The sequence below is a fragment of the Octopus bimaculoides genome, chromosome 8, assembly GCF_046866305.1.
Source record: "Octopus bimaculoides isolate indiv1 chromosome 8, ASM4686630v1, whole genome shotgun sequence".
Classification (NCBI taxonomy): domain Eukaryota; kingdom Metazoa; phylum Mollusca; class Cephalopoda; order Octopoda; family Octopodidae; genus Octopus; species Octopus bimaculoides.
In genome coordinates, this window is record NC_142935.1 from 13,383,238 (window position 1) to 13,409,737 (window position 26,500).

A 26,500-nucleotide genomic window follows, 5' to 3' on the forward strand; every position below is an offset into this window, starting at 1 on the left:
GTAGTAAAAGTAGTAGTAAAAGTAGTAGTAAAAGTAGTAGTAGTAGTAGTAGTAGTAGTAGTAACAACAATATCAATAAAAAAACTATATCAACAACAGCATGAATATTACCAACATTATCATTATTGTCATTTAAGCATTATTACTACAAACCATCACCATCACCATCATCATCATCATCATCATCATCATCATCATCATCATCAATATATCGTTGTCATTGTTACCATTATTGTCATCATCATCATCACCATCATAGTCCACCTCCACCTCCACCTCCTCGTCATCATCATCATCATCGTCATAATCATCATCGTAATCATCGTCATCATTGGCACCACACCGCCACTACCACCACCACCACCGTCACCACCAACAATAGCAACCACAACAGCAACAACAACATCGTCGCCTTAACCACAACCCCCACCACCACCACCACCACCATCATCATCATCATCGCCATCACCTCCACCTCAGTCACGACATCATCACGATCAGCAACATCAATAAACGGTTAACAAGCTTCAGGCTTAACAACAACAACAACAACAACAACCACACCAGCAACAATAGCAGCAGCGCATACAACACCATAGCAACAACAACAGCAGCAGCAGCCGTAGCAGCAGCAGACACAATAACAATAACAATAACAATAACAACACTACTAACAGAATCATCACCACTAGGTATTCCACCACCGCCACCACCACGACTTGCTACCAGCACCACCACCACCACCGCAGCCAACATCATTATTATTAACGAGACTGCCCCACCACCACTACCACCACCACCACCACTACCACCACCACCACAGCCGCCGCCGCCATCATTACCATCATTAACGGCACCGCCGCCACCATCATCATTATTAAAGGCACTGCCGCCACCTCCACTACCGCCACTACCGCCACCACACCATCACCACCACTACCGGCTCTATCGTGCCGTCCTCCACCACCACATACAACCACCACCACCACCACCACCACCAACACCACTAACACACCCTTCTCTAGCAGCCATCTGCACTCCACTGCACCCCAACACCACCACTACTACTACTACTACTACTACTACTACTATAATCACGCTGAAACATCAACAAACGCGATAGGAACCATCGCCAGAGCCACAACGTGGTCGGTTTGATGTGGAAGAAGAAATAGCAGCCAAAACACACTGAAAAAACAAGGACAAAATCGCAGGATACATATTTCGGATATTATTAATATAGCGTTAACATTCACTGCTCGACTGAAAAGACGGGATGGTCACGACTGGACCGCCTTGTCTTTGGGCGGCTAAATATCTACATCAACAGCAACTGACAACACAATCAGTATCACAACACTAGCGCAGAGAGATAGAGAGAGAGACACAGAGATACTCGGCCATCCCCGTAACCCATATATATATATATATATATATATATATATATATATATATATACACACAGTAGCAGCATTCTGAGAAGTGCACCATTTTGATACACACACACACACACACACACACACACACACACACACACATATACACACACATATCTATACACACACATTTGGTTTTCTGTCTTTCTGTCAACCTCTTCTTCTTGTTCTTATAACTGTTACAGAAATCAGCATAAACATAAACATACATACATATACACACATGCGTATACGTATACACAGGCGCATGCATATATATATATGTAAATATATACATACATACACACGCACACGCGTATACCCATTTGTACACACCCACAAATCCGCATACACAGACTTATATATAAACATACCCACCCACATATAGATACATACCTCTATCTCTCCCTCTCTCTTTCTCTCTCTCAATATATATATATATGTGTGTGTATATATATATATATATATATCTTCGTGTGTGAGGCAACATACCTTACTTTGAACGTCCACACCTTCTAACTATATATATGTATATATATATATATATATATATATATATATATATACACACGCAACATCCGATTATACATTCACAAACGCACCCTCTACACTCACGTATACACACACCCTTCAGAAAAGATTATATATACACACACACACATATATATATACACATATATACATGAACACAAGAGTTATAGAAGGAAGCTCTAGCTGTTATTTCTTTCTAGAAATAACAGCTAAATCTCCCTCAAATTAACTCATGCATTCTTCATAAATAAAGACACACAAAGTGAAAGAAAAAATGTTTCCAATGTGGACCCTGTTATAGGAAACGTCGAGAGGGTCACTAATGGAACGCGTTTGATCATATCTCTTGTTTGTCAACAGAACTGCTACACACGTAAACACTACACTCTGCGTGACACACATTCACAAACACACTGTCGTTTATATGTACGCATGTATGTATATATCTATATACACCCACCCAATCAGAACCAGCCAACCGCTCTCCAACTTAAACCAAAGTCGCTTGTGTTGTTGTTAACCGCGAGTAAAACCATGCTGGAACGGTCACTGCGTGATAATTAACGCTGCCTGTACAAACACAAATATACACGAACACACACACACACATATATATATATATATATATATATATATATATATATATATATATATATATATATATATATATATATATATACACACACACACATAACTACATACATACATTCATATATACTTACATATATATATACAGGCATATACTCTTACGACTTTATATACATACTTTTGAAGTTGAATGAAAATATAGACTTAAGCAGCGTCGAGTCTTGTACATAGAACTTGTCATATATTTACATCTCTCTCTCTCACTCTCTTTCTCTCTCGTTATACATTTATACATATATACATACCTTCACGTCAATATATATTTATATACATACATACTTGTGAAGTTATTGAATGATTCTTTTTGAATTTACTCTGAAACATTGAGTATCGTGTATAAAAAAAAAACACTTGTCAAATATATATATACATACACCTATTATTTATAATATATATATACACACATATATATACACGCACACTGTATAAACACGTCTCCACATATCTCTAAAGTTAACTCTTCCTCCCCCAAAAATATATATATATATACATATATACACACCACACACATATATACACACACACACGTGTATACACAGATACAGTCTATATATTATATATATATGTATTTACATATATATATATATATCCACATGGAATAACTACCGAACTATAAACATGGATGTTTTACTAAACCGGATCTTTTTTCTCCTCTTTTTCATTTCACCGTCGTTGGCTGCCACAGACGCTGACAAAAGGTAAGTGATGACAAATGTATTTCTTTAATTAATTAACGAATTAATCATTTACTTTGGTAATTAGCAATAATTGTTGTTGTTGTTGTTTATTGATTGTTTATTCTTTTGTTTATTTTCTTCGTTTTCTTTCTTCAGTTACTGAGCGCGACTCGCTTGTCTCTGCTTGGAGCAGAAGACAAACTGGCGTGACAATATATACGCAATGTATGGTCTATTTGTGTGTGTGTGTGTGTGTGTGTGTGTGTGTGTGTGTGTGTGTGTGTGTGTGTGTGTGTGTGTGTGGTGTGTGTGTGTGAGAGAGAGAGAGAGAGAAATATAGAACTTGAAACAAATTTCTATGTACGAATTCATTCACACGAAACTATCGCGCCTTGAGTCACCCTGTAGCTTTTACAGACTATTAAGAAAAAAATCTACATATATATACTCATGTTTTGAGTTTTGCTTTCTTGCTGGCATCGTCAAACCGATATATGCACGTATATATGTGTGTATGCATATATATATATATATATATATATATATATATATATATATATATGTATGTGTGTGTGTGTGTGTGTGTGTGTGTGTGTGTGTTATATATATATATATACATATATACATATGTATATATATGTAGATAGATACATGCATACGTACATTTTTGTTTATATATGTGTGTACAGATATATGCATGTGTATGTATGTATGTGTGTATGTATGTAAGTATGTATGCATGTATGTATGTGTGTATGTATCTATATATGTATGTGTAAATGTAAATTATATGTAATTACAGCTCGTTTAACTCATGCCTTCCAAAATATAGCCATGCTTGTGCATATCTCTGTGTAAGTATGTACATATAAGTATGTATATGTGTGCGTATATATATATATATATATATATATATATATATATATATATATATATATATATATATATATATATATATATATATATATATATATATATATATATATATATATATATGTGTGTGTGTGTGTACCTTAATCCCCTGAGATTGCAGATAATATTTCTGAATCTCTTTGATTCTTTAGATGTGCTGGCCTCCTGATAATTAATCGATATTTATTAATATATGACTAATTACCAGATCTTATAATATATATATATATATATATATATATATATATATATATATATATATATATATATATATATATATATATGCGTGTGTGTGTACTTATATACATTCTTGTTTATATGTATATTTAGACAACTGTTTCTTCAATATTTTTTTAATTTTTATATTCCACCCAACCGTGACCAAATTCTTCATACCAATTTCTCTCCAAAACTTATATTCATTTATTATTATTATTATTTGTTTCTTAAACTACAAAAGCAGTTTTGTATACAGCACAATTTATTGTTTAACATTAACAAAATAATGATTAACTGTTTCGATTCTTTCAACCAAAATTCTCAAATGGAATCAGTCACCAAATTTCGCGCTGGAACCGTGAAATTCTCCCCTATATAAAGATATGCTGGTTTATATATTAACTATGTGTGTGCCTGTGTGTGTATGTATATATATGTACGTATATATATATATATATATATATATATATATGTATGTATACACACACACACACACATATATATATATGTATATATATATATATATATATATACATATATATATATATATATATATATATATTTGTTGCGGTGTTGGGTGTTTAGTTACGTCCCTTGTAAGTAGAGAAATTGAAATCTGTTAAGAGTACACTCAGCCTTTCATTTCCCCTGGGAGCTGATCGATAGATTAAGTACCAGTCACACAGCAGGGTCTCTGATATAATCCCTCTTAATCTCCAACCCGCTTTCACTACAACCAAAATGGGAGGCACTCTGCCATTCTGCTTGGAATCATAGCTATCCTAACTGCTACCCTCATGAAATATATATCATATGTATTACATATATATATTGCATACATTATATACATATATATATATATAATTTTAGAAAACGTGTAGTAAATAAATAAACGAACATATACTAAATGCACAGACGGACAGAAAACATAGAAGATCACCAATTCTTCTTCATCGGTTATTGGCCATAGGGTCAAACGCAATTTCATCCATTATCGATAATTTTTTCACCCATATAATATGTATGCATGTATGTATGCAAGTATATATATGTATTATATATGTATGTATGTATGTATGTATGTATGCATGTATGTATGTATGCATGTATGTATGTATATATATGTATGTATGTATGTATGTATGTATGTGGGTCGACATTAAATTTATCAAGCTGAGCATGCATATACGTGTATATGCATGTAAGTATATATATATACATGTGTGTATGTATGTATGTATATATATATATATATATGTATATATATATATGTATGTTTGTATGTATGTATGTATATCTATATATATATATATATATATATATATATATATATATATATATACATATATATATATATATATATATATATACATATATATGTATGTATGTTTATATATATATATATATGTGTGTGTGTGTGTGTGTGTGTGTGTGTGTGTGTGTGTGTGTGTGTGTGTGTGTGTGTGTGTGTGTATAAGAACTATGTTCAGATAATTTCGCAACAGCAACTTAACTGACAGTATAGCCATTTGATCAGCTTGTATGCACATATACAGAGAAAATACATACATGCACACACACACACACAGAGGCATGTATATAATATGTATACATATTCATATCGATTGGAATTCTTTGAGAGTTGTGCAAGATAGATAAATATCGATTATCATTTATTGGCGCTAAACCAATTTCCTACATACAAGCAGAATTGATTAAGTCAGCACATTGAATAATTCTTGCATGGGAACTGGTGGCATTCATGCCTCTCCCAATGACAGAAACAATACAAACGAAAATGAAATTTGTTTCAAACCTCAGTGGATATATAGTGGGGTTATTTTGAATATTATTCTTTTCACTACAAGTTTACAATGTCTTCCCCTCCTCTCTCTTTCTCTCTCTCTCTCTCTCTCTAGCTCTCTCTCTCTTTCTCTCTCTCTCTCTCTCTCTCTCTGTCTCTCTCTCTCTCTCTCTCTTTCTATTATCCACCGACCGGCTCGAGAATTCATCACACGACCCTGTGATTGTAGACCCAGCACAAGAACTCCAAAGACATGTATCTTTTCCGGGTGTATATGTGTGGTTGTTTGTGTGTATGTGTGTGTATATGTGCATTCGTTGGAGTTGAAAGTTTGTACTTATATGATATGTGTGTGTGTGTGTGTGTGTATGTGTGTGTGATATATATATATATATATATATATATATATATATGTATATGCACACATACATACATACATACATACATACAAACACATATATACACACATATATATGCATATACGTATGTATGTTTATGTATTGCATACGTATAGACAGACAGACAGACAGACATACAGACAGATAGATAGATAGATAGATAGATAGATAGATAGATAGATAGATAGATAGATAGATAGATAGCGCATTTCACCAATGCGTGCTTATTTGATTATACACATAAACGCGCATACATGCGCAAATATGCACACGACTTAATAGCTATAGACATATATACATATATACATACATACATACGTGATTGATCAATTAGTCAATTAATCGATCAATTAGTCCGTTTTAATCTATGCTTGTTATATTTTAGTGTAAATTTGTGCATGTATATGAATGTTTATGTCTGTGTGTGTATGTATGTGATGTGTACGGTGTGTGCGTGTGCGTATCTTCAACCGCATGTTTTGTCAACATTAGAGAACGGCATACGCGTGTCGCGTCTGCGCGCAGTCACGTGTGTGCGTTTACTCGCAGGTGTGTGTGTGTGTGTGTGTGTGTGTGTGTGTGTGTGTGTGTGTGAGTGTGTGATCGAATGAATAGATTCAGCGGTTGTCGCTTGATGTATGTCTGCGTGCGCTTGCACGCGTGCGTATATCTTTGTGTCGGTCATTGGACTGCGGCCATGCTGGAGCACCACCTCGAACGGTTTTGATCGAACAAATCCACCCCAGTACTTTATAGGCGCGTTCCTATTATTCTAGTGGTGCATATTCAGCTCCATATTGATCCTGATTGGCCTTTTTATTTTTTTTTTTTTTTGCGAATAGAGTACATCAGTAATTATTAACTATCATATAAGGTTTTTGAGAATGATTAGATGTGGCTATTATTTCTAACCGGTTGTGAGACCACATTGAGTCTCCCTTCTATAGTTCGAAAAGATAACGTTTCATATATTTCTGTCTTAAATTGCTTATACAAATATTCTGTCAGACATTCCATCAAACATTACATCAGACTTTTCACATACTTATTCAAGTACTCTTTCAGACATCCCATCACATGTTAAACTAGAGATTCTTTCAGACATTTCATCAAACATGCCATCAGACATGACACTCTATGAAACATTAAATCAAACAAGAAAATCTTATCAGACATTCCGTCAGACATTTCATCAAACATTCTATCAGACATTCCATCAGACATTTCATTAAACAATTAGTCAGCTGCACTGGATATTCCATTCTGGCATTACACTACGTCTACGACAAGACATTATCAAACATTCCATCAGGCATTTGATATTCTAGTTTAATCGATTTCCTATGCATAGGTGATCGAAATTATTCGTATACGAAATTCTTCAAACCAGTTGAGCTGTATGGCACTACGCCTTAGTGAGCACCACGTGCTCACGTATGTTGTTGTTTGCCCAGGTCATTTAGATCCAGAAAGCCTACGACCAAGGCGTTCTAATCATGACCCTCTCTCCACATTTTCAGGTACAATGTATTCAGTAGTTATATCATGAAATGGTTACTTTTATTAAAGACAGTAATGCTATCACTTGAAGGAAACTCGGCTGCTGTTTTTTGCAAGTCGAGTGGCATCGTACAGTCCCCTTCATGAGTTTATGTAGTTCTGCGTTGTATGTGTTTATGTGTGGAGAGAGAGAAAGAAAGAGAGAGACAGAGACAGAGAGAGAAAGGGATAGAGAATGAGTGAGCGAGTGAGTGAGGAAGGGAGTACGCGAATGGTGTATGTTTGTGATGTCAGTCTATAGTTCATGTGTATATGCATTGTATGCAGTTAATGTACGTGTATGAGTATATGCGTGTGTGAGTCGGTGGTAAAAAAAAAAACTCTAGGGAGAGGTGAACAGCAGGAAGGTCTTCAAAGTGATTTGGCTCTTAACTCCTTACATTCTAAGGATACCGATCCACATCTAGGTCTTGACTCTTGGATGCCCCTCTGCTTTCCCATTCCGTGCTATTGTTTGCATTGCAAACTGCACCTCCCAGAGACACAAGGTGCCTAGGTGCCTTTGATGTGGTAACCATTCTGGTCTAAGACACCAACTGAACGTAGGGTAAATTATATCTCATAAAGCTCACTTTTATTCCACCTTCGTCATATCCTATAACATAGCCGTCAACACGTTCTAGCGAATAAAAACCAAAATTTTAGGGAGAGTCGAACAACAAAAGATATTCATAAAAGAATACCCCTCACCTCTAATACAAGTGATTTGGCCCTTAATTTCTTACACTTTAAGGGGGGGGGGGCTAGACCACATCCAGGTCATGACTTTTGGATACTTTTCTACTGTCACATTCTGTACTACTGTCTGCATTGTAACCTACTTAAATGGTTAAAGTACGCCATAGCCTAGGGACCCTGAATCTTGTAACCATTTCAGACCAAGACGCCAGTTGACTGTAGGGTAAATCATAGCTTTTGAAATTCCCTTCCATTCCTCCTAGACCAGATCCAGTTGGAATACATCCACACAAGGATTCATTTTATCACAATTTATATCGAAATATCAAATACACATGTACAATGTACGTATCCATTGATGTCTTGCGGTCTCTAGCACGATATCGCTGACATGCTGCTGCGTAGATTTAGTTTAATGTATTCCAATACTATCCTAAGATTAATCTTGGAAACAGTACGATGTGCCACGCATTGGTGGCCGATTCTGGAACCACGTGGTCGCCAAATTCATATGTATCTAACCAAACCACAGTGTTTGGTGGTGTCTATGCGCTGAAATATAAACACACATACCTATGCATATATATATGTAGGCATGTATAAATACGCGTATGAGTGGGGGGGGGGAGTGGACAAACGAAAGCGAGGGGCACGCAACATATTGAGCAAGGTTTACATTATTATCTAAAATACTGAATCAAGCTTTTAAATAATGAAATAGCAGCAGTAATAATTATTTCTACTCCAGGCACAGGGCCTTGAGAATTTTTGGAGGAGAAAGGTGGGGGGGGGGCTAGTCGATTATATCGACCCCAGTTCGTAACTGGTACTTATTTCAGCGACCCCTCACCCCCAGCCCCAGCCCACGAAAGGATGAAAGGTATAGTCGACCACAGCAGGATTTGAACTCAGAACGTAGCGACGGGCGAAATACCGCTAAGCATTTCACCCGGCGTGCTAACGTTTCTGCAAGCTTGCTGCCTTAGTAGTAGTAGTAGTAGTAGTAGTAGTAGTAGTGGTGGTGGTGGTGGTGGTGGTGGTGGTGGTGGTAGTAGTAGTAGTAGTAGCAGCAGCAGCAACAGCAGCAACAGCAGCAACAGCAGCAGCATCGGCGGTGGTGGTGGTGGTAGAAATAGTAGTAGTAGTAGTAATATGTGTATGCATGTGCATAAACAAACCGACATATACGCACACATACATGTGTGCTTACATACACTCATACATAGACGCAAGCACTTCCATACATACATATGTGTGTATCTACATATGTATATATATATATATATATATATATATATATATATATATATATATATATATATATATATATCCCATTACATGCATAGTTTCCTCGCACAAACACACACGGTTTATATTTATGAGAATCTCCCTTTTAATTGCCCCACAATACATTACGTGTTTCATATTCGTGAAAGTAAAATACATGGGAACCATTTAATCGCCCCACCCTTCTCCTTGCATTCTATTCTCTCTCTCTTTTCTCCCCCCCTCTCTCTCTCCCTCTATTTATCTATCTATTTATCTATCTCTGTCTCTAAATGTCTATCATTCTTTGCTCAAACACATACATAAATTCTGTTTTCCCTTTTTCCACATTATACAGGGTGTCCACAAAGTCTGGGTACATGGGGATTAACACATACTTTAAGAAATTATTGTTTCTTATATTTAAATGTTTATGTTATGATTTTATTTACTCCGTGTACCCAGACTTTGTGGACACCCTGTACATCGGCATCGCATGTTGACTGCCGCCTCATATACGTATATAAAAATATATAGGCGCAGGCATGGCTGTGTGGTAAGAAGAAGCTTGCCTCTCAGCCACATAGTTCCGGGTTCAGTTCCACTGCGTGGCACCTTGAGTAAGTGTCTGCTACTATAGCCTCGGGCCGAATAAAGCCTTCTGAGTCGATTTGGTAGACGGAAACTGAAAGAAGCCTGTCATATATACGTATATATGTGGGAGGTGGTGGTGTATTTGTGTGTCGATGTTTGTCCCCCTGCCATCACTTCACAACCGATGCTGGTGTGTTTACGTCCCCGTAAATTAGCGGTTCGGCAATGAAGACCAATAGAATAAGTCCTGGGATCGATATGTTCGACTAAAGGCGGTGCTCTAGCATGGCCGCAGTCAAATGACTGAAACAAGTTAAAGTTAAACGTAGGTGTTATTCGAATTCTTTTATTTCCGACACATGTTTCGAAGATGCCATTGGTATTATTCCAAAGGAATAAAATGGTGTAAAACAATGTAATCTTCTCTTCACACACACACACACACACACACACACACACACACACACACACACACACACACACAAACACACACACACATATTATACACATGTACATGCACATACACATACATATAAACCCTCTTCAATATACATGCCAAATCAACAATGTAGAATATGTGGCCATTACACCTGCTAGAAATACCAGCCAACTCGCCTCAAATTTCACCTTGTGATTTTGAAAAATGAATAACAAATTGTATGAAACAACTATAAAATTGGCAAGCCTTGAGATCGCTAAATCAACTAAAATTAGTGAAGAAAAAAACTTTTTCAAACCGTGGAATAATGTAATCCCTGCTGTGCTGGTGATGTCTAACCGACTGAAGCATGTCGTTATTTATTCCCCTTTAGCAGCTAAATTACTCTTAAATTGCTTGTTACCGTCTTTCAAAAATGTCTGAAGCGTAAGATGGAGAAGTCGCGGTTGGAACGCCATTGATAACACGTCTGCTTTGTCAGAGCTGAGATAGGGGCTAAACGACAACACACACACACACACACACACACACACACACATACACACACACACACACAGACGCACATATACACACGCACACACATACACTCAAGCACGCACGTACACAAGCACACACATGCACATGCACACAAACACACAGACACACACACACATTCTAAAACAAAAGACCTATTTACTGCGCCAGAACAAACAAGTAAATAAATAAATAAAATCTATAAACTTGCCCTAAAGGCAACAGCATTACTGAGATATTTGGCGCTGCAGAAGGTCTGGGTCAAAGTTCAAACATGACGTTATCCTACCCCCCCCCCACTCCCAACAACCTCGGCACACGTAACCTCCGACCTCTGACCCACTCGATTCGACCCATACCTATTCCATTTTTGCTTCACTCCACTCTTCTTTTTTTCTGCGCTTTATACACTTTATACATTATGCACGAATCTTTCAAAACCACTGCATTACGTGCAATATAAATTGGTCGGTTATTGAGGTGGATGTCTGGAATACTTGAAATGGTGAAATGCGTGTATCTATCCACCTATCTATCGACCTATTTGAGCCCTGTGTGGCTAATAAAAGAAATGTATTTAGCTATTTCTCTATCAATCAATCTACTTATCTATATCTATCCATTTGTCTGTCTGTCTGTCTATCTATCTATCTATCTATCTATCTATCTATCTATCTATCTGTCTATCTATCTATCTATCTATCTATCTATCTATCTGTCTTTCTATCTATCTGTCTGTCTTTCTACATAGCTTTCTTTCTATCCATCTATCTGTCTGTCTGTCTGTCTGTCTATCTATCTATCTCCCTATCTGTCTATCCATCTCTTTATCTATCTATCTATCTGTCTGTCTGTCTGTCTGTCTGTCTATCTACCTATCTCTCTCTCTCTCTCTCTCTCGCTCTCCATATATATATATATATATATATATATATATATATATATATATATATATATATGCTATATCCACGTCCGCACATCTGTGTATACATATACGTAAGTACGTAAGGATGTATGCATATATTTATAAATGCATGCATTCGTATATATGCATACGAATTTATGTGCATAAAAATAAACGCAGACTTTAAAGTGCCTTTACGTATACGCGCATGCTTGCATGTAAGTATATATGTTTGTGCATGCGACAAAATGTATGTATGTATATATGTATGTATGCCATTTAAATACATGTGTATATAATTCGTTTATATTTGTATATCAATGTTTGAGTACGTGCTTCTGTGATTAGCAAATATACAGACATTCATAGTATGTATGTTTGTTATGAACGTGTCTACACGGAGACGTGCTTTGAATGTGCGTACATTCGTCTGTTACATGGATATGTATATATCTGTCTGTTACGTGTGTTACGAGCAATGTATGGACTTGCTAGCGGAGCATTGAATCTCGCTAAGTGGTTTTGCCAAGTACTTGTAATAAAAGCAAAATTGCAACAAATAAACAGCCGCATACATACATATACATATACATACACGCATACATACATACCTGCATACAAGCATATATACATACACATATGCATTCATATCTACATACATACATGTATACATACACACACGCATATATACATATATGCATATATGCATACAAGCATGCATGCATACATACATATATACATACACATATGCATAATGCATGCATACATACATACATACATACATACATACATGCATGCATACATACTTACCTGCATACATACATACACACACATACATACATACATACACACACATACATACATACATACATACATACATACATACACAAGCATGCACACACATACACATACATACATATATACATACACACATACATGCATACATACATACATACACACTTATAATCACTCGCACATACACAAACACATTAGGATACATACATATGTATGCGGACGCACTAACATACTTATAAGCCTTCATACAGACATATACACACAAACATACATACACTCTTATCTGTACACACACACACACACACACACACACACACACACACACACACACACACACATAAACATGCTTAAACATATGTATTCACACATAAATATACATTAAAATTCACTCACACACATACATACACACGTATATGCACTCATTCACACACATACACACTCGTAAATACACATATTCAATACATGCACGCATGTACTCACGCACACGCAAGCTTACACGCGTACACATTTCACTCGTATGGATTCATACACGCGCGCGCGTGCATAGAACTCAAGCATGCGGAAGAATTTGCTATCGACCAATGAAAAGCAACCTAATTCCGGGATAAGCCAATGATAGAATCGCATATACGGTCGCTAGAGCTGCAAGAAATAGCAGCCTTCTCTCTTGAATTACACTGTCTTACAAAGAAAGGAAGGGCGCAGTTTTATAAATATGGTCCTTGAGATATACACAAAATGAGATGGTCATGGCTAGATTGTCTTTCATCATTTATCTGCTCCACCAGGGTTGTTGTCTTGGTCTAATTAACAACAACAACACGTAAAGCTACCCAGAACTGGTGATTGCTGAGGTAAGAAGACAACAAGAAATTGAACTACGAACCATGTGGTTGGGAAGCAAGCTTCTTACCACACAGTACTCCTGCATTTGAAGCCGTTGAATTTGTTCCTCTTTATAAGATTTATACTTTCTAAATCATTCGACAAGAGTTCGAGTCGTTCTGTTTATTTATTTTTATTCATTTATTTATTATTTTGGGGTGGGGGGCAGATTCGGAAGTTCACTTTGCTATCTTCATTGTCTCATAACGTTTTAATATTCATAACTTCAGATGATTTGCCTGTCATCGCAAAAGTCATCAGAGATTTTGACGCTACTTCAGCGTGCGGTCTACCGCAGCATCCGTAGTCTACGCTGTAAAATGACCGAATCTAGGTTAGGGTTAGGAACACTTTGAAATTACAAACTGAAAATTCAGAAGGCCAAGGTGCGTTAGTGCCTCCCCATATCTACACAAGAAATGTTGTTCTTCGTGAACTTCTACAGTGAATCATACCAATATAGTATTTTGGGAGTGATAAATATGATTTGCTTGTTTTCCTGTTATTTTCGCACCTTATTACTTCCTCACCCTCCAATTATCAACTTTCATCGGGTAACTCTTTCAACAATAACTCCGCTAAGTATTTTACCCAGCGCGCTAACGTTTCTGCTGACTCGCCGCTTTCGGGCCTATCATAATTGCCAAATAAAAATTAAGACCAGTTTTAAATGAGAGGCAGAGATATTCTGAAGAATCAAGATTTCTCTAAAGCTGACATACCCTTAAGCAAAAGAACAAGATTTTGTCAGGAGCTAAGCGGACACAATAAGCCTATCCGCTTCCGAAATATCATAGCAAGGTCAGCTCTGGAGAATTCTTGAATCTTGAGATTAAGCCACCGATCTTAGATGAAGCTGGTCTTAATTGCCTTTTGATAATTACGGCTCATCCTCTAGAGCAGCGGTTCTCAACTGGGTCCACATGACCCTTGGGGTTCCATATAAGATTTTGTTGTCACTTTTTATGGGCAATAAAACGGTTATGCTTCTACAATGCACAAAATGATTTAACAATTTTTGTTATACGAGGGTGAGTCAAAAAGGAATGCCAAAAAGTAATTTGAACAAAGAAGAAAATATACATTGCCATTGCTGCCAATTTATGTTGTATTGTATTTTATATGCTTGTAATTGTGTACGTTGTTCATATACATGCCACTGGCCAATTCGAGTTATTTCTCTTGGCACATTTTTTGTTTCAATTTTAGTTCATACATACACTTTTATTTTACGGACAATTTAGATATAACCCAAACAGTCAAGTTATCCATTGACAACCGTTTATAAAAGAGCTGCTTACAGGCGCAGGCGTGGCTGTGTGGTAAGTAGCTTGCTTCCCAACCACTTGGTTCTGGGTTCAGTCCCACTGCGGGGCACCTTAGGCAAGTGTCTTCTACTATAGCCCCCGGCCGACTGAAGTGAGTGGGCTTGGTAGACGGAAACTGAAAGAAGCCCGTCGTATGTGTGTGTGTGTGACTTTCTCTCTGTGTTTGTCCCCCACTACTGCTTGATAACTGGTGCTGGTGTGTTTACGTCCCCGTAACTGAGAGTTTCGGCAAAAGCGACCGATAGAATAAGTACCAGGCTTTAAAATATAAGTATCGGGGTCAATACAATCAACTGAAAGATTCTTCGAGGCGGTGCTACAGCATGGCCGCAGTCAAACGACTAAAACAAGTAAAAGATAAAAGAAAAGATTAACAACAAAAAGTGCATGATTCCATATGTGACCATCATGCAGGGAAGAACCTAGGTCTACATAATATAATCCGTATGGTGTGATTTTGAGGGCAATTTTTTTATCGCTATTTCTAGCAGGTCGATCAAACACTTAAGGCTTGCCTAAAGCGAATTAAGGTCATGACCTCGTGGATCCTTATCCACCGCCTCGCCCCATACACGAACCCGCCACACCGTTCTTCTTCCCTCCGCCATTCCTCCGCTTTTGGCAAACAGACAGAACAGAACAAATATGGTTTCTATAGAAGACGGTAAGTCAGTTTGATTCCGGAGATAAGAACATAAAGGAGGTTCCGTGAAGAATGGGGGACGTTCGACGTGGCTATTGACTCTTCAGACAATTCCTCTACGCCTCAGACTACTGTCACCACCACCACCACCACCATAAAACACCACCACCACCACCACCACCACCACCACCGCTACCAGCATCACCACTACAAGCACCACCGCTACCACCACCACCACCACCATCACCACCACCTCCACTCCCACCACCACCACTACTATTACTACGATCACCATTACCACCACTACCACAACCACAAGCACAACTTCTACTATTATAACCACTACCACCACCACCACTACTACTACGATCACCACTACCACCATCACCATCACCACCACTACTACTTCTGCTACCACCACCACTGCTACTACTACTACTACTACTATTAGTACTACTGCTGCTTCTGTTACTACTACTACTACTACTACTACATCCACACCACCTTTACTACTACTACTACTACTACTACATCCACACCACCTTTACTACTACTACTACTACTACTATTATTGTTGCTACAACTGCTACCACCACCACCACTACTACTACTATGCTGCCGCCACTACCACCACCACCACCACCACCGCTACTACTACTATTACTACTTCTAATACTACTAGAGTCACTACCACCTCCACCACTACCACCATCACTACTGCTACTACTACTACTGCTACTACTGCCAACCGACCAGGAAGTTTCTACGTGGTAATCGCTCGACACTTTAAAATCAAATACGATTGTCTTTAAGAAAAAAAAATGGACACATTGAGCAATGTACTCCTAGACATACTATGCCACATTTCAACGTCTTTGATCGTAGTTTTTCTCACTCACTGCTAACTTTAATCAGAGCTCTTCTCAGTCAGTCATGGACTGATCTTAGCCCTTCTCAATCACTGCTGATTTTAATCATAACCCTTCTCAATCACTGCTGACTTGATCAAAGCTCTTCTCAATCGATCTTGTATCGATTTCTCTATTTGCTTTCTTTCTTTGGTTTTCTTCTTTTTCTTCTTTTCTTCAAAACTTTCTTTCGTTCGGCGTTCTTCTTGTGCTGTCGACTTTGAACAGTTTTTCTTCCGCCCCTCTTCAGACTTTTCCTTCATTCTTCACTAGTGTATGGCAATTTCGTCGTCTTCTTCTTCTTATTATTATTATTATTATTAATAATATTAATTCTTCTTCTTCTTCTTCTTCTTCTTCTTCTTCTTCTTCTTCTTCTTCTTAATTCTTCTTCATTCTTCTTCTTCTCCCTCTCCTCCTCCTCCTTCTACTTCTCTTCATTCTATTTCTCCTCCTCCTCCTCCTCCTTCTTCTTCTTCTTCTAACTTCTCCAAACTTCTTTTAACTTCTAACATTTTCTTTTTAACTACTAACTTTTTTCCTTTGTTTGTTTCTTTCTTTCTTCATCTCTTCCTCCTCTTCATCTTCACCTTAACTTCTTCGAACTTCTTCACCTCCACCTTCTCCTCTTCGTCCTCGTCCTCCACTTCCATCTCTTCTTCCGATGCCTTCCGCCATTTCTTCAACAGAAAGCACCGACTCGATAAAAACCTATCCACACACACACACACACTCTCTCTCTCTCTCTCCACCCTCCTCACTTCCCTCTCTCTGTCTCCCCCTCTTGCACCTCCTCCTCCTCCTTTCGTACTACATAACATCGAGTCTCTTTCACATCCCACTCTCCCCGCACCCCATCAACCTAACCCAACCATCACATTCTCCATCGCCTTGGTAGTTTCTGATTTATTCAGCCTCCACTCCCTCCCTCCCCGCTGTCTTTTCACTATTTTCCCCAGCGTCACCACCACCACTACCACCACAACCACCGCCTTCTCAACAATAATATTCCTCACCCATTCCTTCTCCCAATAAATAAATAAATAAATAAACGTATAAATAAATAAATAAAAACCACTTTGATACCAACATCAGTACCAGCACCATCGAACACTACATTGTAGTTCGACAGCCCCCGTCATCACCACCTCCACCACTGTCGCCTCCACTTCCATCGCATATACGACCACCACTACCATCACTAGCGCCACCATCACCTTCTCAAGTATTATTCTCTCGTCTCCATTCGTCTCTCCGACTGACAAAAAATGGCACCGACATCAACACCAGCATCATTGTACATCTACGATGACTTCGTCGGCCGCCATCTTTACCACCACCACTACCACCACGGCTACCATAGCCTATACCAGTGGTTCTCAACCGTAGTCCATAAGGCCCTGGAGGATCCATATAAGATATTTTGTGGGTGGGGGTCCAGGTAAATTGGGGATCCAACAGCATTCTAAGGGTTACTGGAAATTTTAGCCTCAGATATGTAGTGGTATGTATTGAAAGAAACGAGTTTATTTCACTAACGTTTTACATACTTCAACCTACGGAAGTTGATGTTTGAAAAAGAAAATAGGAATTTTGAAAGAAATTTCTATAAAACTAGTTTGTAGACATCGAATGGCTGTGGGGTCCACCAAAATAAAAAATTAATCAAAGAGATCTACAGATAAGAAATGGTTGAGAACCTCTAACCGAAACGAACCCTACGAACCCTACAACCTTACGACGACCACTATTACGATAAATACCACCGCCTCTGCCGCTGCAACTACCAGCATTACCATCGCCATCGCCAATATTATCGTTCTTAAGCTTTAGCACAAAGTTTATCACTCATCCACTATCGTCCATGCTAGACTAAAAACAAAAACAGTAGTCAGACGCATTCTCTGACTGCATATTGTCGTCTGCTGCCTCCAGTCTAGACTGTCTAGACGTTTAGATATGGCTGACTTTGCGACTTGCAATCTGCACACGAGAACTATGTGCTGTGTGCATAAACACAGCGCGTCGCCATTACTGCACGCTGATATAAACACAACACTGGCCGTTTAAAAAGTAATGCGTTTTGTATGCGCGCGAGTGTATGTATGTATACATACATACATACATACATATATATGTATATATATATATATATATATATATATATATATATATATATATATATATATATGTGTGTGTGTGTGTGTGTGTGTGTGTGTGTGTGTGTGTGTGTGTGTGTGTGTATAATCTACACACAGTGTGCACACAAAATGTCTTAACTGATAAGCTAGGAAATACAAACTGAGAATATAATGAGTATACAATTGTTTCAGCGTGTATAATTGCGTGTGTATACTTGTGTGCATGTATGTTTGTGTGTGTGTGCTCGCGCGTCTGTAGGTGTCTGTATAAATACGTATGTACGCACATATATAATATATACATACATACTTACACACACACACACACACACACACACACACACACACACACACACACACACATATATATATATATATATATATATATATATATATATATATATATATATATATATATATATATATATACATATATATATGTATAGTGGTGGCCGTGCTGGTTATCGTCGACATAGTTGTAGTGTTCGTATATGCGATGGAAGTGGAGGCGACGGTGGTGGAGGTGGTGATGGCGGGGGCTGTGGAACTCATTGTAGTGTTCGATAGTGCTGGTACTGATGGTGGTATCAAGGTTGTACGAGAAAGACATTTTTGCAATTCCTTGTTGAACAATTTTCACAAATGATTTGTCTATAGTAATCAAATGGTTGTGCGTGCGTATGCGAAACACACACACACACACACACACACACACACACACACACACACACACAAAAATGGTTACATAGTGGCTTTGTGGTTAAGAAGCTTGTCTTGCAAACACGTGGTTTCGGGTTTCGGTCCCATTGCGCAGCACTTTCGCGGCAGATGTCTTCTACTATAACGCCGGGGGTCGACCAACGAATGAATTTGGTGGGCGAAAACTGTGTGTGTGTGTGTGTGTGTGTGTGTGTGTGTGTGTGTGTGTGTGTGTGTGCGTGTGTGTGTGTTTGTAGTTAGATAGATAGACAGACAGACCGATAGATAGATAGATAGATAGATAGATAGATAGATAGATAGATAGATAGATGTGCGAGTATGTCTTTATGTCTGTGTTTGTCCCCCTTCCACACACACACACTCACACACACACACACGCACACACCATTTGACAACCGGTGTTGGTTTGTTTAAGTCCCCGAAACTTAGCAATTCTTGAGAAAAAAACCGATAGCATGAGTATTAACCTTTAAAAACAAACAAAAAAAAAATGAAACAAACAAAACTACAGGGATCGATCTATTAGACTAAAACTCTTTCGAAGCGATGCCCCAGCATAGCCGCGGTCCAATGACGGAAACAAACAAAACGCACGCAAAGTGCATGCATTTTTCGTTTATATTAATATACACCCATGAAAATAATAAACATATTCAGATGACACACGGTGTAGGAGAAAGTAACAACCAATGATGAGTCTGCTTCACGTTTGTCTGTGTGTCTGTCTGTCTGTTCGTCTTTTCATTATCGTCTGTCTTTAGTCATCTTTCTTTGACATGTCTATTACGTTTTGTCTTTCGTTTCTTTCTTCATCTCGTGTCTCTTCGCCCTGTCTCGTGTCACACGACGGTCTGCCTGTCTGTCTGTTTGCCTGTGTCTGCCTGTCTGTTTGTCTGCTTGTCTGTTTGTCAGTCTGACTGGTTGTTTGTGTCTTCGTCCGTCTGTCATTTGTTTATCTCACAAACACACACACACACACACACACACACTCCCTCTCTCTGTTCTTTCTCATTAATATTATTTTGTTTACGAGTGCCATCTGAGATTTTTCGTTCAAGCGCGCGCGCATACGCACATACACACGCACACACACACACACACACACACATACACACGCACACACATACACATACACGTGCACGGATACACAGACGCTGCGACACGCACACACACACACACAAGCACTGTAACACACACGCATGCGTGCACGCACACACACACAGCCAACACCCTCTGACACCCAACACACACACACACACACACATACACACACACACAAGCACCGATAGACACACAAGCACTGTGACACACGCGCGCGTACACTCACACACATACACACACACACTGGCACGGATACACAGACGCTGTGACACACACGCACACACACACACACAGCCAACACCTCCTCCCTCCGACACCCAACACACACACATACAATCACGCGCGCCCGCGCACCTGCGTCCCCACATTGACTCTAACAAAGAACATGAAATGTTTGGTGTGTGTCACGCTATAATGATTGTCTGAGAGTTACTTCCTCATTACGAGAAGCTTCTTAGAAGGAGGGGATCGGCAGGACATTCCCTAAAACAACCACCACCACCCCGCCGACTGACCGACCGTTCGACCGTCCGACCCTACCCAACCAGACCCACAGACTGCCGCCACCACTCCCCCCCCCCCCCCGTCACGACCTCCTGTCTACCGAACACCACCTACACATCATCATCATCGTCATTAATATAATAGTCATCGTCATCATCATCATCATCATCATCGTCGTCGTCATTATCATTATAATCGTCGTCGTCGTCGTCATCGCCACCACCGTCATCATCTTCACCACATACATCATCATCATCGCCGTCGTAGTCGTTGTCCGTAGCAACACGCGCGTGTCGACGTTCTTACCTAATGTAACAACGCAATGTCTGCTTATAATAGCAAAAAACAACAAACCCCCCTTTTTTTCCTATTTCCTTAAACGCAATGCAAGAACCATATGTTCCTTCATCCCCAGGAATCAAAGACGTCTGCGTTCCTCACTTCCTACATTCTTCTTTGTCCTAAACTTCTTTGCGTTTACATCTCTAAGAAATACTTATCAACCATGGGAGGCCGAGGGAAATTATGCAAGGTGGAATGCGGTTACTCTCGAGCCCCGACTGGGGCAAGTGTGCGGACTTCCGCACAGTTTTTATCTACCAAATGCAACTCACAAGTTTTTGGTCGGTCCGGAACTATACTAGAAGACACTTGCACAACGTGCCGCACTGTGAAACTGAACTCGAAGCCACATAGTTACAAAGTAAATTTATTAACTATGCAGCCATCCCTGCGCCGATACATATTTTTATAAACAAAAAAAAAAGTAAAATAAAATAAAACGGGGAACACACGGGGAATTGTTGATTTATGAAGGTTCGAGTTGATGGTTCTGATTCGCAGGAAGTTATAATCCCTAAGAAATTCTTTACCGTTGTTCACAGAATGGTATATTTTCTACTCTAGGCACATGGCCCGAAATTTTGGGGGAGGGAGCCAGTCGATTAGATCGACCGCAGTACGCAACTGGTACTTAATTTATCGACCCCGAAAGGATGAAAGGCAAAGTAGACCTCGGTGGAATTTGAACTCAGAACGTAAAGACAGACAAACAACCGCTAAGCATTTCACCCGGTGTACTAACGTTTCTTATTTCTTTACTGCCCACTATGGGCTAAACATAGAGGGGGACAAACAAGGACAGACAAAGGAATTAAGTCAATTATATCGACCCCAGTGCGTAACTGGTACTTATTTAATCGACCCTGAAAGGATGATAGGCAAAGTCGACCTCGGTGGAATTTGAACTCAGAACGTAACGGCAGACGAAATACCGCAAAGCATTTCGCCCGGCGTGCTAACGTTTCTGTCAGTTCACCGCCTTCACAGAATGTTACAACGTTTACGTTGGCATAGAATTTAACGCCAGCTTCCCACCAAAGCACACTCTCGTATTCTAAGACATCTTATCTTTTACTTGCTGTTTCAGTTATTTGACTGTGGTCATGTTGGTGCACCACCTTGAAGAATTTTGAGTCGAATAAATCGACTTCAGTAGTTATTTTATGTTTTGCTAAGCCTCATGCTTTTTTATCCGTCTGTTTTGCTGCACCGCTTAGTTCCGGGGACGGAGACACACCGACACCGGTTGTCAAGCTGTGGTGGAGAACAAACACAGACACAAAGACACACACACACACACAGGGCGAAGGATGGCAATAATACAAAGACTGACATCGAGGGTGGAGGTTTACATATAATGAAATGAAAGGAGAAATTTAAATATATAAATGTATGTGGCTGTGTGGTAAGTAGCTTGCTTACCAACCACATGGTTCTGGGTTCAGTCCCACCACGTGTCACCTTGGGCAAGTGTCTTTCCTTAATGAAACTTGAAAAACCCAAAGAGGGCTCTACCTCAGTGGAAAATCTCTGTCCCCACGCCTTTCAACCTCGTCCAGCAGACAACCTTTCTATACAGAGATTAAGTCAAGCTTTGAGTGAAAAAGTAATCGGATATGGGAAGAAAAAAAGAACGAAAATATGAGCAAAAATTGTCATATATAAACAGGATGGCCACCCTGGGTTAAAATTACTCTATGGCCTTTGGGTCTACTTAACATTATGGAATTCTGGAATCAGACATCCGGTTGTGAAGGATAGGTGTGTATTAATACATGGCGGGCTATTAATAGTTCTATTCAAATTCCTCTCAATCCGATTTTTCTGTACTAAAATCCTCTGTCGTTTGTATACATGATATTTATTTGATAACTGCTATCAGCAGTACCCACCCTTGCCAGGGGTTATATTTGATAACTAAAATAAATATGATCATATGAGTTCGTTGACATTGCGAATAAATTGCTTTTGGAAGATGCTGACGACAATCTTCGGTTCGTTTGGGAATGGTGGTTTGAAAATGTTGGTTCACTCGGAATTCTTGCTTCCAAGGAATGCAGGAATTGAGTCAAATGTGCGGTACCGTCGGCAAGTGTCTTCCTATTATAGCTCCAGGCTGATGGACATCCTGCGAATGAATTTGGAAGACGGAAACTGTGTGAAAACACGTCGTATATATACATGTGTGTGTGCGCGCGCGAGCGCGTGTGTGTGTGGTGTATATTGTGTGTGTGTCTGTATGATTGTGTTTGTCCCAATCCCAGCTTGAGAACTGGTGTTGATCCGGTTTTTATGATCCCCTGTAAATATAGCGGTTCGGCAAAAGAGGTCGATAGAATATGTACCAAACTAAAGGCGGCGAGCTGGCAGAAACGCTAACACACCGGGCGAAATGCTTAGCGGTATTTCGTCTGCTGTTACGTTCTGAGTTCAAATTGCGCCGAAGTCTTTCATTCTGATTAGCGTGGGGGGTGTCTTTTTAGGCAGCATATATACTCCCACTATGAAAGTGCGTGGCCTAGTGGCTATGCTGTGGCATTTATAATCGTAAGATTGTGGTTTCGATTCCCCAATCGGGCTGTGCGTTGTGTTCTTAAAACAATAATCATTTCACGTTACTCCAGTCCCGTCAGCAGTAAATGTGATACAATGAGGTCCTATTCAAAAGCAATTTTGTAATATAGGTCACTTATACGCCTTGGAACTCGGGTATGTGGGGGCCTAGGGCACGAACCTCGGGTATGTGTGGTTTAGGGCACGAAACAGTAATATCTAAGGGGATACAAGGCAGTGAGCTGTCAGAACCGTTGGCGTGCCGGGAAAAATGTTCAACGGCATTTCGTCCGTCGCTACGTTCTGACTTCAAATTCCGCCGAGGTCGACTTTGCCTTTCATCCTGTTGGGATCGATAAAATAAGTACTATTGTGCACTGGGGTCGATGTATTCGACTTACTCCCTCCTCCAAACTACTAGCCGTGTACCAAAAGTGGAAACAATAACTAAGTGGATATTTTGCTTTGCTTTTTTTCTTTTTTGTTTTTTCCGTTCTTTCAGACAGCAGTGTGACATTTGAGGGAGATTTTCCTGCTATTTTTAGCCGATCTGCCGACCGTGTAATAACTACTTCCTCGTTACCTCGCACTAATAATCGTTAAACAATATAAGCAGGAAACTGGTCTCTGCTTCACCGTAATGGTTATCTGTCACAAGGAAATAGCGGGAAAGGTTCGCCTTAGAACATAACACAAATGAGTCATTTATTGGTCAATTAAAAAATGCAATCAATACTCTACGCTCGGGTGTTCCACTCCTTGGAACATGAAAGCATCTAAGTCGATGTTTCTGATGGAGATGGGGGCCATGTGAAGATTGATTAGGGGCCGGACAAATTGCTATGTTTTATAAAATTATGATAAGTGCTTTTAAACTTTTATATATTCTTTTAATAATTTTGCGTGTTTCAGTCATTGGACTGCGGTCATGCTGGGGCAGCGCATTGCAGGGTTTCGTAGATCAAATCGAGTCCGGTATTTTATTGCTCTTTTTGATTAAGTTCTGGTATTTATTGATCTCTTTTGCCGAACTGATATATGTAAGGTACGGGAAGGTAAACGAACCAACAGCGGTTGTCAAGCGCTGTGGGACAAACGGAAAGATACATTCGCACATATATACATGCGGACAGATAGACAGACAGAGACAGACAGACAGACAGACAGGCAGACAGACAGACAGATAGATGGATAGGTAGGTAGATAGACAGATAGATAGATAGATAGAAAGATGACAGGTTTCCATATAATTTCCATCAAATTCACTCGCAAGGTTTTGGTCGGCTCAAGGTGCCGAAGGTGCCACACGGTGGAACTGAACCAGAAACCTCGTGGCTGCAAAGCGAGCTTCTGAACCACACAACCATATCTGGATCTAAAATTTACGTTTAAAAAATTCATCTTAAATTTAAGCACAGCCGTGCCTTCATCTTCATCAACACAATCTCAGCACCATCGACACACTTTTATCATCATCATCATCGTCATCATCATCACCATCTTCATCGTCATCGTCGCCGTCGTCGTCATCATCATTATCATCACCATCATCATCACCACCATCATCTTCATCATCATCGTCGTCGCTAACGTCGTCGTCGTCGTCATCATCATCATCATCATCATCATCATCATCATCATCATTTCCATTATCAGGATTTTCATTATCGAGACACTCGAAAACCACCGTCATGGTTTTCTTTCATCAGCCTTTCGTAATTTTCCATCACGAATGCGCATTCGCGTGCGCGTGCGCGCGTGTGTGTACGTGTTTATGTGTTTGCAAGTTGTATACGAGTATACAGACGCGCAAATCTGTATGTGTGTTTGTGCTCGTATGTATGCCTCCAGAACAGAGAAACCGAAGAATTGGAAGTCTGATATTACTCGCCATGACGCCACTGCTATTCCAAGAAGTGCTCAGATCGACAAAAGAATTATTGTAAATAGGTCTGTGCATTACATAATGGCTATTGTTTAGGCTGCAGATATGAGAAAGATGAGGGTATGATAGAACACGAG

General features: G+C 39.3%; 1 protein-coding gene across 2 annotated transcripts in view; it reads left to right on the forward strand.

Moving 5' to 3' along the window:
• LOC106880136 (tyrosine-protein kinase transmembrane receptor Ror2) overlaps window positions 1–26,500 on the forward strand; it is a 744,288-nt gene that overhangs the window by 630,472 nt on the left and 87,316 nt on the right. For both annotated transcript variants that reach the window (XM_052969934.2, XM_052969935.2), the window contains exon 7: window positions 3,280–3,292. In XM_052969934.2, coding sequence (XP_052825894.1) covers window positions 3,280–3,292 — 13 coding nt within the window. The remainder of the gene's footprint in view (window positions 1–3,279; window positions 3,293–26,500) is intronic.